Source organism: Euwallacea fornicatus, chromosome 16 (genome assembly GCF_040115645.1).
Source record: "Euwallacea fornicatus isolate EFF26 chromosome 16, ASM4011564v1, whole genome shotgun sequence".
NCBI lineage: Eukaryota > Metazoa > Arthropoda > Insecta > Coleoptera > Curculionidae > Euwallacea > Euwallacea fornicatus.
The window spans coordinates 95,001-111,717 of NC_089556.1; the positions used below are offsets into that span (position 1 = coordinate 95,001).

General features: G+C 33.4%; 2 protein-coding genes across 2 annotated transcripts; one reads left to right on the top strand and one right to left on the bottom strand.

Annotated features, from left to right (window-relative positions):
- The first annotated feature begins 162 nt into the window (after positions 1-162).
- On the top strand, positions 163-10,879 carry spab (space blanket). Its single transcript, XM_066290992.1, has 6 exons — positions 163-336; positions 6,921-7,062; positions 7,212-7,338; positions 8,282-8,405; positions 8,510-8,627; positions 9,505-10,879. The coding sequence occupies exons 2-6, from the start codon at positions 6,928-6,930 to the stop codon at positions 9,637-9,639; spliced, it is 639 nt and encodes a 212-aa protein (XP_066147089.1). The 5' UTR covers positions 163-336; positions 6,921-6,927; the 3' UTR covers positions 9,640-10,879.
- Positions 10,880-15,224: 4,345 nt separating this feature from the next.
- Positions 15,225-16,180, bottom strand: LOC136344004 (odorant receptor 10-like). The gene is made up of 5 exons (XM_066291036.1): positions 15,919-16,180; positions 15,758-15,857; positions 15,610-15,708; positions 15,405-15,560; positions 15,225-15,347 (listed from the first exon to the last, which is right to left on the bottom strand). The coding sequence occupies exons 1-5, from the start codon at positions 16,083-16,085 to the stop codon at positions 15,303-15,305; spliced, it is 567 nt and encodes a 188-aa protein (XP_066147133.1). The 5' UTR covers positions 16,086-16,180; the 3' UTR covers positions 15,225-15,302.
- Between the last annotated feature and the right edge of the window lie 537 nt (positions 16,181-16,717).

Genomic DNA, 16,717 nt, shown 5'->3' on the forward strand with positions numbered 1-16,717 from the left:
CTTTGAATATTTGTTTTCCCCCTGAACATCTCCCCGATTTCACCTTCATTATGTGCACCTCATGCCCTGAATGAAACCTCCCCATCGCCCACGTAGACGTCGCCACTGCCGAACGCAACCGACGTAATCCGAAAGCTCACCATATAACAAGGGGGTTTTATAGATCGGCGTGAAAACTGCACTGGAAAGCCTTGAAACGAGTTTCCCGTATTTCCCTGGAAAATTGAGAAAGCAGTGTGGTGTTGTGAGTGACAAAGACAGAGCATCAGGCCTTTGTTACGGGTTTCATTCAGTCGTGTTGAAGTTTTACTTAAGAGAAGGAGGTGTTGTATAGAGGTAGGTCGTTTTCCACTGCATGTTTTGGGAAATTTGAATTATGCAGATATTTTTCATGTACATTATGCAAAAATTCCGTTCGTCTAGATCGTTATAGCCATTGAAAAATCGATTTGCACCCAAGACTTTGGCGATATTTGGATATTTTCATTTGTGATATCAACAATAATAATAGACGAATTATTGTACACGTTTTCTCTGCTCAAAAATATATTATGATTGATTTTTTTTCTCAACAAATATTTAGGTTTCTATTGGAACAAAAAAAAAATGGAAAAAAAATGTTTCTCGTTTATAATTTCATTGTCAAGCTTGCAAATAAAAGTTTTTCTAAACAAAACATTTAAAAAAATCGTCAAGAATATGATAATATTAAAGAATAATTTATTGATGTGAAAAACACAACGTAACGAGATTTATCGATTTCCAACTTTTAGTACTAAATATTTACATAGGTGGATATACCAACTTTCTGTAGAGCGCTCAAGATAGTCGCATTTTTTTCTAATTCCATATATGTGCGGATCTTAAACGTAAAATTTAATATATTGTTATACCAAAAGAATAAAAAAATGAAGTTTTTTCCAATTCAAATTTTTACTTTCTCTATCAAAGAACTGACTACGAGTGAAATCATCAAAAAGCTATGATAAAAACATTTTTAAATTAAACTCCAAAACTTACTAAAATTTACATTTTAGTTGAGAGCAGAATCAAATTTCACTTAATCAACAGAAAATTGAGAATTTAGAAATTTAATTAAATTTTGCCGATGTTGGCGACGGCACCTGATAACTATAACCATGGACGGAGACTTGTGTTACGTATTTCAAACAGGCTGTAGCAAGCGGATCGGAGAGAGCCCTGCTTCAAGTTCTTCATTCTGTTCTGAACCCAACACTATTCTTTGCCATTTTTCTTGGCGTATATGATGGGGATTAAAGAGGGGCCGAATTGATGAGCACTAACATGTTCGAAACTGATATTCGAGTTGGTACAATCAATCACCCACAAATGCGTAGGTCCCCCTTTCTTTTCCTTTAACTACAGTGGTTGAATATACATCTGAGATAAGTTTAAATTTCAGTGTTAGTCATTTTCACAAATTATAGCAAACGCAAACTTTGACTACTTCAAGACATGCAGTACCATTTTCAACTCCAACTAGAGACCGATTTTTAGGGATTTTACATTACTTTATTCTCGTAGAATGGGCGGAAAAACAAAACAGATGTTTTCTTCGTGCGAAACGGCTTCCACATTCAAAGGCGATTCTCCAGAATTTCCTCTTTTTAATATCATATTTTATGTACGACATTGCTTACAAAACTGTTTATTTGCTTTGGGACCTATTAAGTTAAATTTGGCTTTTAGTGATCCACCTTCCAAAATGTCACTTGTTAAATTTGATACGTTTCTCTCCTTAGATAAAACTGTACCGTCCCATCTCCGCAAGATTTTAAGTTTTATCCCACAAGAACGCAATAAAAGTATGTTGGATATTCTGTATATTTTCAATTGAAAGCATCTCAACCATCAACAAGTTGCTTTTTCTTAAACACGGATCTACCTCTTTATTGCATATTTTTGAAAATCTCTTATTTTTTTAATCAAATTTATACCACACTTAAAGGAATATAATGTACATCATCTATAAAATTTACAGTGGTTGGAAAAAAGTCATTTTTTTGTTGATAAGAAAAACAGTCTTTTTTACGAGGTTGCAACCTTATGATCCATTATTTATTTTTTATTCAATGGCATTACCTTGAATTTCTAATTTCTGCCAGGAATTTTCCATTATTGAATAAATAGCTTTCTAGCGTAATTATCGTACTCCATACACTTCGTACCGTGGATGACAGGTAATTTAGTTCGGTCTAAGAACGGGAGGTTCTATACAGGGTGCTCCACGAATATAAGTCTCCATCCGTACCTTGGAAACTATGACTAGGAAAAAGTTTAAATTTAGGTATCATACTACATTAATGACTGTAATCTTTTTTTTTATTCTAAATTTTTTGAAAACCGTAACATTTAGGTATAGAACACTATATATTAAAAACGTTCATAATGTTCCGCAGAATCTAAATTTGATATAATATACGCGATGTTCCACTTAAGACAATCGAGTTAACATTCATTTCCGGGTGTGGTACAATATTTCCATGAAAATCATTTGTATCAATAAGTCATGTCCACCACCATTCATCTTATACAGATACAGATAGAGGCCCATGTTTGTAGGACAGTTTGTAGATACAAGGTGAGACAATAATGTGGTAATATAGCGTATTCTTACTGTGAGGAAAATCAAAGAAAAATTATATGAAATTTGTGAGAGATTCGTGGAACTTAATAAAGATTTCCCACTTTTTCAAACAACAACCATACTAGTACTAATAGGCACCATGCTATTTACTCTAGGCAGATAGACGTTATTTGACTACATTTCATACTACGCTTTACAGGATTAGTGCATATACAATGCAAGCTTTACATACTAATGCGTCAGCTCTCTCAGCATGCAAGTCGAAATACATATTTCATGTTCAGAGTGAAGATTAATTTTCTCTGTAAAATTAAATTACCCTGCTGTAGCATCATATTCAGTCTGACTAAACAGCTTTCCATTATTCACTTTCCGTGTTCCAAAATTAATTGTGTATTATGGTCTTAGGTAAGAGCTAACAAGCAAAGCATCTTTTCATTAAGTTAAAAGAATTCCTCAAAATTTTCTAATTAAAGGTTTACTCCATTTTTTTTATCATAATAAAGGAAAACGCGATAAAGAGTTATGCTTGATGTTAAACCATGTCTCAAAAATGATTGAGAGTATCATGTTGCAAATAAGTTCTTTAAATTATAAATATATATTTCGTTTGAAACATTATCAATAATACGCGCATAATCAGTGAAACCTCGATAAAAATATATAGAGTTCCTCATACTTTTCTGTAGCAAACGCATTTTCCTTCCACTGACTGTTTCATCGATTCATCAAGTGTCAGGACAGAGGCATCATTATTTCCTTTCGGTTATGACAACAATCCCTGATAAATGATTCTCTTCCGAGTTTCCAAAAATATCTCAACGGGAGGTGAAGATCTTTTTGTACTCGAGGAAAGCAAGGTAAATGGATACATTTTCATAGCAAAAACCAGGGTTAAATTTAAAATTAAAAAGTTTTTGTGCTCTCACAAGAATTAAAATAGAGTTTTCGAGGAAAACAATGTTCAGTGTGAAAAGTTCTTTCAATGTTCCCGACGTTCTATTTGCCTTTCAGATTGTCATTACTGTTCAGCAACAGATTTCCATAATTTCAAACCGTCTTTGATTCATCCATAGTAAAAGGATGTGGAAAGATTCACTACATCTCATATAAAAATTAGAATAACACTCACTTTGGTGTGAAGACCCTAACGACTTTTCAGGGTATTAAATAAATTGTCAGTTTTGCTTTCGTGATGCGTGAATGTCTCTACAGGAAATTATTAGACATATTGTACAAATAATAATTAAACAAGTTAATTAAATATTACCATATAACATTCATGTCGAACAAAATAATGTTGAATAGAATTGAAGTAATAAATTTCTTTTGAGTTTTCATCTATTATTATAACAAAACACAGGTACTTATCTCAAACTCCATATTTTGCTGACTGCGTTAAATTTAATTAATCTATTCAAGGAACGCTCCCATTCTGGTAAAAATAACACAGTTGAATGCTTCGTTTCGACATTTTGACACAAACCCGGTTATTTTGCATTTACGTTTGCAGGATGCAAATTTACGTTAATTCAACATTACCTCGAAAAAGTTTTATTTTACAAGTTGCCCAAGGACGGAAAACTATTCTAGTGATAAAGCAAATGATAAAAGTTTGTGAAAAGTTAAAGGTGTAGGTGGTTTTTAATGGATTTCAAGTTAAATTTTAAAGTCTGCGTAAATGCCAGTAAAAAGTTACGGGAAAAGTATTTTAAAGAACTCTAAATACAAAGATCCATTAATAAAATTTTACATACAAATTTTTCCGATTTAATGCAAAAATCTAAAGAAACGCCCCCTCCGTTGAGATCATCATATTCAAGGGGAAAAAAGCCGAAACGTGCCAGAACATTAATTCTCAATTTCAATTTCGTTTCCATCCTATACCCGTTTGGTAAAGGTTCCGTAATTTATTATATAGACAATCTGACCTGTCAACTCAACAGTAAACATATACTATATTACCTGAAATATTCTATTAAGATCTGCTTTATTGTAGAGCATCGGAGACCTCTTTATATTAAAATCGGGCATACTGTCATTATAAGGATAATCGATTGGAATCGATTAAACCTATTCCAATTACACATCCCAAATAGCAATAACCAACTGGAAACTCAGCAGTAAATATTTTGTTAAGCTCAATTTTCGAAGCGAAAATCTATTTATCAAGTGGCGTTTGAAATATTGCGGACGCTAAGCGCCTATAGATGATTTATACCCTTTATACAATGGCCCGTAATATCACGAAATGAGATTACAGGAGCTTATTTTGGAAGATATATCCAAATTTTGTGTATTCATGCACTTTAACAAGTGAATTCAGCAATTTACAGAAACAACGATCCAAATGAGTATCGAAAGATTTTAGCGACATCCTGTATATATCTCTTTATTGAAAAGTCATGACAAAAAACATGTCTTTGTTAAGGTTTCATAAAGTCTCAATACGAAACGAGCACTCCGCATGGCTAGTTTGAAATAGTTTAAACCCAAAATTTCCGTCATGTTTACCAACAATTAAAACTCCATCTCAATCCATCTCGCCCCGGGATTCATCTTATTTGAGAAGGGCAATTGCCATAAATTGAGGTGATTTACCAAAGAAGTTTAAGGGAAACTCAGCTGTCGCTTTAACTCATATTGATAAAACGAAGTTAAATTGGTTGCAAATAGTAAAAAGTTCTCGGTCGGTGTTTAAATTAAAATTTAATGCTCTCCGAGGATTTCTAAGGTTAGCGATCTAAACATGAAAATATCGTAATCAATTATCATCGCGAACTTTTCGAGGCAACGGGAGAATTTCAGTTTGAGAAATAAACCCGCAAGAAATGAGAAAATTGTTTTCTAGTTCTCTTCAATAACCTTTGCAAGTACAATTTTAACTTTAACTTCAGCTGAAGGTTAAACTGGAGCCGTACAACAGGGCAAATATAGATGTTGACACCATTTCTCTTCGTAACCGTTAATAATTTATACAAAGCCCATATGCTGAACTTTGAACTTGTGGTAAAAATTCAGTGAACTCATTGATTACGCTGATTAATTAATTAAAAACATCTTCCTCAAAGGTAATTAAAATGGCCAGTTTAATTTTGTAAATGAACATTTGCCGTCAGTTGTGGACTATTGAGTAAACGAGCGGTTGTAGGAATGGTTTATTTTATCATGGAGTAATTAATGGAATTTTCGTAATTTCACAAAATATGGATTTATTGCGATAATTATTGTCGGCTATATGCGCCACAGTAACGTATTACTTTGTACTAGTATCTACAACAGTAATAATTTATGTAGCCATTTTCACAATGGGTTTTTCCATTGCGCTGCTTTTTATTCTTTAACGTTTTACATACTTCAACAAACTGTTTAAATTCAATGCACATCGTTAGATTTATACAAAACTATTTAAATTGAATTTCCAGGTTTTGTTGGCTGATGTCTATAGCACAATACCCAGCTGGAAGCTAGCAGTAATATAATTTTAATACTTTAGAAAGTAGCTTGGTTCTGCCAGGAAATTACGATTTAATTCAGAATATGCCCCAAAATGGGAATTTTCATCTCTTTTAAACCGGCTTTTCATTTTTACAAATTAAAACGAGCATTAAAAAAAGTATTACAGCAGTTCCGTTGTATCATAACTTGTTCAAATATCAATAAAAAAATACTCAAATGTTTATATTTTGGTTTTATCTCCATTTGAATTTTAATTTCAAAAATAATTACGATTATTCAATACACCGATTAAAGTTTCATTTGAAAACTTGTGAGTACTAAAAATTGAAGGGACCTCACTAAGTGATTCCTTTGATAAAATTTGCAAAAACGTAATGAAATGAGTCGGAGAAATCACCGTTTTTGCACTTCAAAAGTAAACTCATTTCCATTTGAAACGAAAATTACACCTATAAAGAGCTACCTATTTAAGTCTATTTTTCCGTTTGAATAAGTTTTAAGTAAAGCAGTGAACGAAATAATTTAGTTCCATAGTCAATTTTTTTCCTTCACAAAAATAAATCTTTTGCTTTTTTTGTCTGTCTTGTTAAATTTTTTGAATACTTTTCAAGCAAGTGATCGAAATCAAAACATTTTTAGGTTCAAATAAAATGAAAAAGAAAAGTTCATTTAAGTTGAAAACTCTTCTTTAAAAAATGCACTACTCGAAATCAGAACTCAGTCTCAGTTTTTCCTAATTATTACAAATTAAATTATATTATCCACAGTTTTATGAAACTGTTTGGTGGAATTGAGATAACAGTTTTGAAAGAACAACCCCTTATGTTACTAAAAAAATCCTCTTTAATTTCAGGTCTATAATGAAACCTCTAGCAGCATTATTAGCAGTACTTTTAGTGATACATAGAGTTAATGCTTGGGGAGGACTCTTCAATAGATTTTCTCCTGAAATGTTGACCAACATGGGGTACGGAGAACATGGAGGCGGAATGATGGTAAATACCTCATTAAGAGATGCAATTCGCCTCAATCAAATTTGCCACAACAGTGCCCTCAGTGGTAGTTATTAAAGTTATCAATTATTTGTGATTTTGTTGAATCATTTATATTATTATATGCAAAGAAATTAGTATAATATTTTCAGAGAGATGGGGAAGATAATTTTTTGGAAGAGTACGTAAACGAGGGGGATGATGAACCCTGTTATGGGAAGAGGTGCACTGCGAATGAACATTGTTGCGCTGGGTCTGTATGTGTCGATGTTGACGGAGGTAAGAATCCTATATATTAACATTTTTCTTTAATGAAATGGAATGATCCAGTTGAGCTTAGGTATCAGATAAAAGTACCTTTTATCGATTTAATGGTACTGTTGGTGCCTCTCGATGCAACTGCATTTACGCGATAATCTGAAAAACTGTGTAACTGGCGTCCTCATCGAGAAACCAATAATGTTCAGACTCCCAACTTCACAAATTGGAGGATATTGCGCTGATATTCATTTTCACTCCGCTCGGTAAATAAGACAAACACAAATACATACATCTGTTTAATTTACTGCTTTTAGTTCTACGTTTATCCCTTTTAAAGTGGGAATGAGGTAATGCAAACACAAGGTATCAAATAGAATTTATTGTCCTTGTTCTAGCTTTAAAAGGCTTCTATTAACCTGCAAAGTTAACTTGAAATGTAGGATTTGAATTGCAAATAAGGAAGGGGAAAACTAAACAAAACTCGGTGTATATACATATAACATATATCATAGAGATTTGAAGTTTGCTTTATTGCAAATAACTCGCAATTTTGTATTTTTTCTGTGAGCATGTCTTAAGAATGCTGTCGAATATTAATATAAAATTACAATTTAGAGGGAGCCATCTTGTTTATTCTGATCTTCCATGGTTCTCTCACAGCCTCGATTTTTAACTGAAAAATCTTGTTACAGTAATTATTTTTGAAGGCAGTTTAGATGGATTTTCCCATGTAAACTATCAACAGTATTGTAAGAAGACCGTTCAATAATAATAAATATATTATGCACCAAGGTTGGAAGGCACATAATTATGATCCGATTGTCAAGTTTAAATCCCGAAGCGCGTTATAAGTAGCTCATAACCGCGGTGTACGTGACTCTTCTAGATTTGAGAAATTTAATTTTCCATGCAAATGTTTAGAACTATTTATGTTATAATCGCATAATTTATCTTGTTACAGTGGTTGGTTCATGCCTCTTTGCATACGGAAGGCGAGTAGGCGAACTTTGTAGAAGAGATTCTGATTGCGAATCGGGACTAGTATGCGCAGAATCGGATTCAGGTCCTAATGCTCGAGTTTGCAGGTACAAACTGGATTTTTTTACATATCACTTTCCGAAAAAACAGTTAAAAATTACGTAGTTAAATTTCCACAGATATAAACTTTGGTTTTCTAATTTTTTAATAGACCACCAGTACATCAGGACAAACAATATTCCGAATCATGCCATATGTCTAGTGAGTGTGATATCTCGAGGGGGTTGTGCTGCCAGCTGCAAAGACGTCATAGACAGGTACCAAGAAAGGTATGAACAACAATTTTTAATTCTGTATTCTGCTTTTATTCTTTCTATACTAAACCGAAACAATAATAATTCACTACAAGACTTTGTTGCATTACATAGTTAAGTTAATTCAACAAAAATAAATGAAAAAATATTAAAATATATGTATTTCTCTAAATAGGAAAGCGGGTACCTTTAGTTAATAGCCCTAAAATTTCCACACAAACTACAGGATATTTTTATTCGATTTTCTACAGCATTTATCGTTTCGGATGCAGCAAAATGGAATATCTGAGAGAAAAAGCGTTATAAACCGAGAGAGCCATTCGAAAGAATGTAACAACGACAAGTTTTTGAATATACGTATTTCATTATTTTTAGTACGAAGTATTCTTGGCCACCTTTCTCTTATATGGCCATCTTTCACATGATTAAGAGAAAATAATTTCATATATTTATAAGCATATAAAATGTAAGAATAAATCCTTTTTAATCCATCTTTTATTGAGTCATAATATTTTGAAAGGGCCAATTTACTATAAAGTAGTTATGGTTATAATTTTCTTTATGTGGTAAAATTTCGAAATTAAACCACTTTTGGAATGACGTTAAAGATGACTATTAACATCCGGCTGTTGCTCGGTATTTGACAATTTTACGACTGACGTAAGGTTAATGTCCAATTGCACAAGTTAAGTTTAAACTTTCCTTGATTTAAGTTTTATGTCCCCACTGAAAACACTAAAAACCTTCCTGCCTACAGAGCATCTAAAATGTCCTTGGAACAGTGACATGAAAATATGTTTGATATTCTAAATTTATAAATTAAGCAAAATAAAATTTTATTTAATTGAATTCTACTAAATGCAATTAATGATTTTTTTTTAACAATTTTCAGGTTTGCTCCTACTTCAAGGACCCTTTAGTGTGCATCGGACCAGTCGCAACTGACCAAATCCGAAACACTGTCGAACACACCGCAGGAGAAAAACGAATCACTGGACTGGCGTTCAAGAGGCCCATGATGCATTAAGCGACTAATTAAAAATTTAAAAGAAAACAATAGTTTAGTCAAGAGATAATCTTAAAACGATCAACTTCCTTTAATCTACATGTTTATCTAATAATGAAGTCGATATATGTAATTTCTTCTCGGTGTTCAAAGAGCAAACGCCAAAAATGTGTTACAATTTTTTTTGTCAAATGCGACTCTGGGTAATAATAAACTGCTGCCAGAGCCGTACTCGGTGTTGATATTGCAACATATTTTGGGGCAAACGAACTTTTTAGTGAGTATAGGATATTTACATTGATTTATAGCTAACGACACAAGACGAGTTGGCTGTAAGTCGCTTATTATAATTAGGTCAAATATTATCTATATTCTTTAAAATTACTAATTACAATAAGAAATCTATGTTTTAAAACCTCTTGTATTATTACGTAAGGATCCATTAATATGGCTGAGGCACTTATACTAAACTTATCTACTACTTAGTGATTAATTTAGCTGTAAGATATAGGTACCTACTGGCCTAGGCTTACAGTCACAAAGACATACTTAACATATCTACATATCGTAGTGTTTAGTGATAGTGATATTAATGTTTAACATAGGGCAGGTACTCGTATATTTAGATATACATAGAATATTTCTTGAGGCTTAATTATTAAATGTTCAAATTATATGATAATATACATATTTTAGTGGGTACCCTGTGAACCAAAAGCCGATGAAGGCATATCACGCAAATCAAAATTTTAAATGTTTTATTTTTAGTTGGAGTATTTTGGGCACAGGGTATGGCTCGATTTAAAACTTTTACTTGAGGAAATATACCGTCTTACTGTGATGTCAAAAATATGCGCTTACGTAAGGAAAAAGTTGTTACCAAAGAACATTAAACAATGAAACCCGGCAGAAACCATGTGCTAAACAAACAGCGTACCTATGCCTTTCCTGATATTTGATCTTTCCTATTAAAATAAGTAGAAATGAGGACATAACTCTAAACATTACCAGTACATACCAACTATTTTGGAATAGTTCTCTGTTGAGGATAGGAGTATTTTCCCATGGGGCGCATGTATAGTCGGAAACTGACGTCCTTTTTTCAAAAATTAAATACTAAAAAAGGGATATTATAAATTAATACATATCTATGATACATATCATTAATGTTAATTATACTATAGCTGTAATCCAATCTATTGATGTTATATTATTGTAAACAGTTATTTGAAATAAATGTCTACAGCAAATAGTATCACAAGGTTTGTTTTGATGGGCCAGATTTTCTCCAAAATTATCCACAACGTTGAATATCATAAGGCGAACTGGATTATCCATCGTCGTACGTTATGTCTGCTGGGAATATTACTTGAACAGAACAGGTGCACTTCAAGATATCCTCCCTGTTTCCCGTTTCACGATAATTATTAAGTAATTCTGGTTACATCTCCTTTTAAGCTGTAAAAATTCTTTGCTCAATTACAAAAGTGAAAGCCCCTAATTATGTAACCTCTACTCGGAAAAAAGTTAATTAACTCGTCATTGACAATAAAATTTTGCACTGGGCGTTTATGCATACCTTGACAGATTTTTATAAGTAAATTTCACCACAAGATAGTTTCTACAAAAACAAGGCTACAACAATAATCTTCAGTTACTGGAGTTATTAACCTCATAAGTGGAATTTAACGAAATCACATTTAAGAAGCGTTATAGATTTTAGCATCCCATATTCCTTAGTCACGAAAATCTCGGCTTGCCCTATCTAGTATTCTTGGTAGTAATGATGGTGGGTGAGGTCCATTGGTAGGTGCTCCAATACATAACTGAGACAATAAAAATGGAACGAAGGTTAACGCATTGAACTTCATTTTCTAAATTTCACATTCATACGTAGCACAGCCCATTATGGCTGTGGCGATACTTTTGTTTATCAAAAGGATTTTCATATTACTATGTTATCGCAAATATTTGAACGCGTTTTACAACATCGTCAAAAAAGTTCAATGGTTACCCTCGCTATTGGTCTGGATTCGAGCCACTGTATTTTCCATTTTCAATATGACACGCAGCCGATTCACATATATTTGTTTACAGTTGCGTGGCGTTCCAAAGGCACCTTCGATAAAACACCAAAATACGCTTCTTTTCATGTTTTTGCAAAGAATCCGTTTAGAAATTGCTCCACCGTCACATTTAACTTGGCAGAAAAATTTAATTAAACAATTATTTCCATAATTAAAAAGATGTAAAGAATCCTTGGTACTTCCGTACCGATTCCTTAATCAAATACCTACAGAGTGACGCTAAAACTCTTCGGGTTGTCACATTCTGGGCTGAAATATCAAGGCTGTGAGACCGTGACTTAGTTAATCTAGATCGCACCTATTTTAGCAATCAGTACCACCCAACAATTAAGGGCGTTGGCGATTTTACTGCACAGGATGAACTTTCCGTTTTATAACTTTCAACAGTGACAACTGCAATCAACAAGAAAATGTAAATCAGGCATTGTTCCTTGCCGCTTTATTATTTATATGCCAAAAGAGCAAGAGTACAACTTGTACCTTCGAAGCAAGAACCTTTCCATGCATTGTACTAATTTTGTAATTGGTTACCGGCACCAAATTCGGTGCATAACTTTAGATGTGATTTATGCAGTTTCACGAAGCATTGAACCGGCGCAAGCACGTTGCATCACACAGTATATCACGCATTTTACTCATATTCCTTTTTATTGAGTAGCGCACAATTACCATTAAAACTTATCAGAACAGAACATTTCTACACTTACATAAATTTAACTAGAATAACAATAATATGTAAATAATATCAGAGAATATGTTTAAAAAAATGTCCTGTGTGACTTAAATGTAATGCTTAACCTTGAAATAGTTGCTCTGGGCTACGTGAAAGAGTGAATGCTTATCTTTTTCTAACGTATACATATGTACTTTATTAATTGTCTGACTTTTTGTATACAACAAAAAACTTTCACTAATTAAGCCGATTTATAAAACAACAACATAACCCGCTTCCCGTCTAAATCTAATATACCCCAGATCAGCTACCTATCCAACGGGTTTTATCGATTTAAACACGGGGTCTTGACACCAACCTTTACACGTACAATTAGTCTGCGGGTATTATCACAACAGTTACTGAGGTGGGACCGGATATGCATATCAACCCAGACTTATCGAAACGGGCGTAGCGGGAGAATAATGCCCCGGAAATAATACATTCAGCATCAACTTTCACCCTTTACACCTACAATTTTATCGCGACGAATTGCGATAAATTTGCACCTACTTGGACGTGGGCCGGAATTCTCTATTCGAAAAAAAAATCAGTATACAACGCTATTAGAGCGAATTCAAACATCCATGGATCCCTAACGAAACGAACACAAACTTTAACATTTAATGTTTTTGATTTTGTGTTTGTAATGATGGAAATCGCGTCGTAATAAATTAGTTCCCCAACCTTGCACTTTTTCTCAAGATTAACCACTACATCAAGCTTAATTAACAACTGTAGCAAAGTGGGTGAAATTGTACTCTTCAGAGTTAAAAAATCGCTACCATAAATTTAACACAATACAAAACCATACAACAAGGTTGGTATTTCCTATAAAAATAAACAAGAACGCACATAATATGAGTTCCACCCTATAAACAATTTCCTTTGATTCGCATGCATGGAATTTTTCATGCCTACACGATATGAAGTTTCCGTAATGTTCAAGGTCGAATAACCTACACACCATAAGAAATAATACGTATTACTTTGAAAGTGGATGTAATTTAGATAGCTGAAAATAGAGTTTTATTTAACTTTGTTAGCGAGAGCAATGCTAATCTTTAGTCAATGCATATTACGTTACAGGATCGGTATTTGTGCCACTTTTTTCCACACTTAACCTTCAAGAAAACCTACCTAAAACAGGGATAATATGGAAAATCTATTATTGCATATCTTGATCTAATTTCGTGATTTTTTTATATTTTTAGAATTAACGCGGAATCAAAATTGTGTTTGGACTGTATGATATAATAATGACTAAGGAGTGTTTAGTAAATGAATTGCTGGCTACGATGAATAATGAACTACTATCTCTTATTTTTAATGAAGCGGCTCCAAGATAAATGTACATGTTCATTCGAAAAGGTAATTAATTGTTGAAAAATTAAATAAGTTTTTAATTGTACGTGTAGGTATCGATACATCACATTATAACGTATACCTTCACACTTTAAACATGTAACTCGGCAGTTCCCTCATTTCAGTGGATTTGATAAATGACTAGATTTTTAGGTAAAATAGCATTAAAAAATATTACGATTTTCATCGTATTTCACAAAATTTCGAGATAGCACATATGATTATAGTAATCCTGAAGCGTTTCTCACTCATTTATCCAATGAAATGTTATATACCTTTTTATCCTTAAAACCAAGCACCCTATGTTACGCCTATGGATCTATTTCCCCTTTACATTGTTCCTATTTAATTTCTCATGAAAACCTAATGGTGATGTTACAGCACAATTAGAGAACTGGTTTATTTAAGAAATGTTATTCCTTTGTCTGATACGACAAAACCATCAAAATATAGTTAACTTAGACCAAAGGTCTAAGATCTGTTTAAATCACTAACTACCTTAACGATTTGCTCTAGATAAATTCATGTTATCAATTATACGCCCATAGTTTCACAGTAGCATAAGTAGTCAAGACCCTTTCTTTCATTCCTAGTCTCATTCAAAGCCATTAAAAAAAGACAGACACATTCAAAAAGACATTCATATTCCAGATTCATAGAGATTCCGTTATTTTAGATTCATTCAAATTATTATTACATTATTAAATATTGTTGCTGAATCTCTTAAGTTCTAAATACTCGCACTAGTTTTCCCCATTAGAAACACTAGTACAGTAAAAATTTGTTGGTGAGTTGTCTCAATCCTAACAAATCTGCATCGTGGTGTCGACCACGTATAAAATACAGCTGGTGTCACAACAGAAATTCTTTGACAAAATCATATTGAGTTTGCTTTCAGGAAAAATTAAGTGAGATATTTTGACGCAAAACAATTGTGGGTTCTATGAGAAAAAAACGAAATGATATGTAGGGTTGCAAAACCAGACCATAATTTAGTTAACCATCGACGTTTTCTTAAATTTATTTATCGGTGTTTTCCATTTTACAATGCCGAATCCATATTTTTAAAGACATTATGATAAAACAATTAGGGTGACGATCCTCTGGGCATCTGGTACCCAGATGTCACCAGGCGGGGGTAAGAAACCCAGAAACACAAGTAGTAGTTAAATTAGTTGGTAAAAGAAAGAGGCTGATCAGGGCAGTCCCAAAACCACGAACTGAGATGAGACAGACTTCAGTCCGCTTGCTCTTCCTTCCTTTGCTCTTCTATTTTAGTTAATAAACGCACACTTATAGCTTTTATTTCTTGAACTGTGATTCCTTTCGTAGGTATAACCACCACATATCTACTCTAGTATTAGAATTTGATATCCCATTGAATTCCGATACTATAAATACCGTTTTCTACATTGAAACAACTACACCTAAATTGAATTGGTTTTATTCTTCATCACATTGAACTGAAAATCATGTATCTAGGCTATGATAGTCTATATCCAGTAGTCCAATCCAAAATTCTATTTGGTCATAATGCTGACATAGGAATACGCAGCCTTGAACACCTGAAATTATTTATCAAACTCATATTATTGTATTTATTGCTATAATCAACTACATACAGTGAGAGCTGAGCGGTTTGTCATGGGAGAAAAAGGGCCTATAGTCAAGACTAAAGGTCTCTGAGTCCTAGCGATGATAACCTGAATGAGCACTAAGGCTTCTTTATTCATAAGGTACCACCTGCTTTGATATAACGCAGTTCCAATTGCTTCACTCTGTATTTTTATTAATGAAGCCAAATATGTACATCATCGTTCTACTTACCTGTACTTTAATTTCATTACAAATCCAAGCGATAACAGATATTTGCAGAATTAAAAGCACTAGAAAACATGTAAGCCACAGAAGTTCTGAAGACTCTATCTGAAGTACCATTTAGATTTATATATAAATGCTAATACATATTTCAAACCTTAATTAGATTCACTGAGACTGTAGCAATATCCATAGAGCTGAGAAGGTACTCAATCATAAGGATATATTTAGTACTTCCATTCACAAATTTAGTAAAACTGCATTGAAAAAAAAGGAGTTAAAAAGGCCCCATGATGTGTCCTACTGCTGGTTTCATACTTGATAATGCACTGATGTTCTCTTATGTACTCTTTGAGAATGGCAATTTTCTCCTGCATGTTACTCTCATTGAAGCCTTCTTCAACATAATCTCTGAGGCGAATCTGCAGAATGTGCAATTGGGCTGACGCATATACCAGCAACGTTATGTAGACCCCGTGGGTCATTATATTACTAGTGCAGCCACTCCAAGACCATATGGCTTGGGTCAGAAATAGGGTTTTTATAGAATCCAGCTTGTTTAAAGGGATTAGAGTCTGGTACATGAAGTGAGGCTCAATAGTATCGTTGCCTGTATTCGCTCTGGCCATTTTAAGGATTTTGTGAGCGCCTTAAGTTGATAATTATATTAAATTTTGCGCTGAGAATGTAAGTTTCTTACCATATAATTCGAGAAAAGATATTGTGGACAACGTGCACACAGCAATAGAAATCCCATACACCGTGCAAATTGTAATCTTCTGACGATACATAGCGATAATATCTTTATTTCCAGACTCCCACACCAATTTCTCCTTCTCAATTATCTCATTAAACAAATCAGTGATGCTGTATTTGACATAAATAATCATCTTTGTGGCAATTTTGATGGCGTTGAACAAAACCCCGACGTTTGCAATGATGATTGGGAGTTCGTAGTGAAAGATAATCAATCGTATAGTCTCGCCCAAGAGCAGTATGAAAAACATGAGGTAGGCACATCTCATGAAAACACAGTAAAACTTGAATAAAACCTGCTCAATGGGGTTTTTGGAAACTGGTAAAGTCCACGCACCCGCAGCTATCATGAATAATCTTG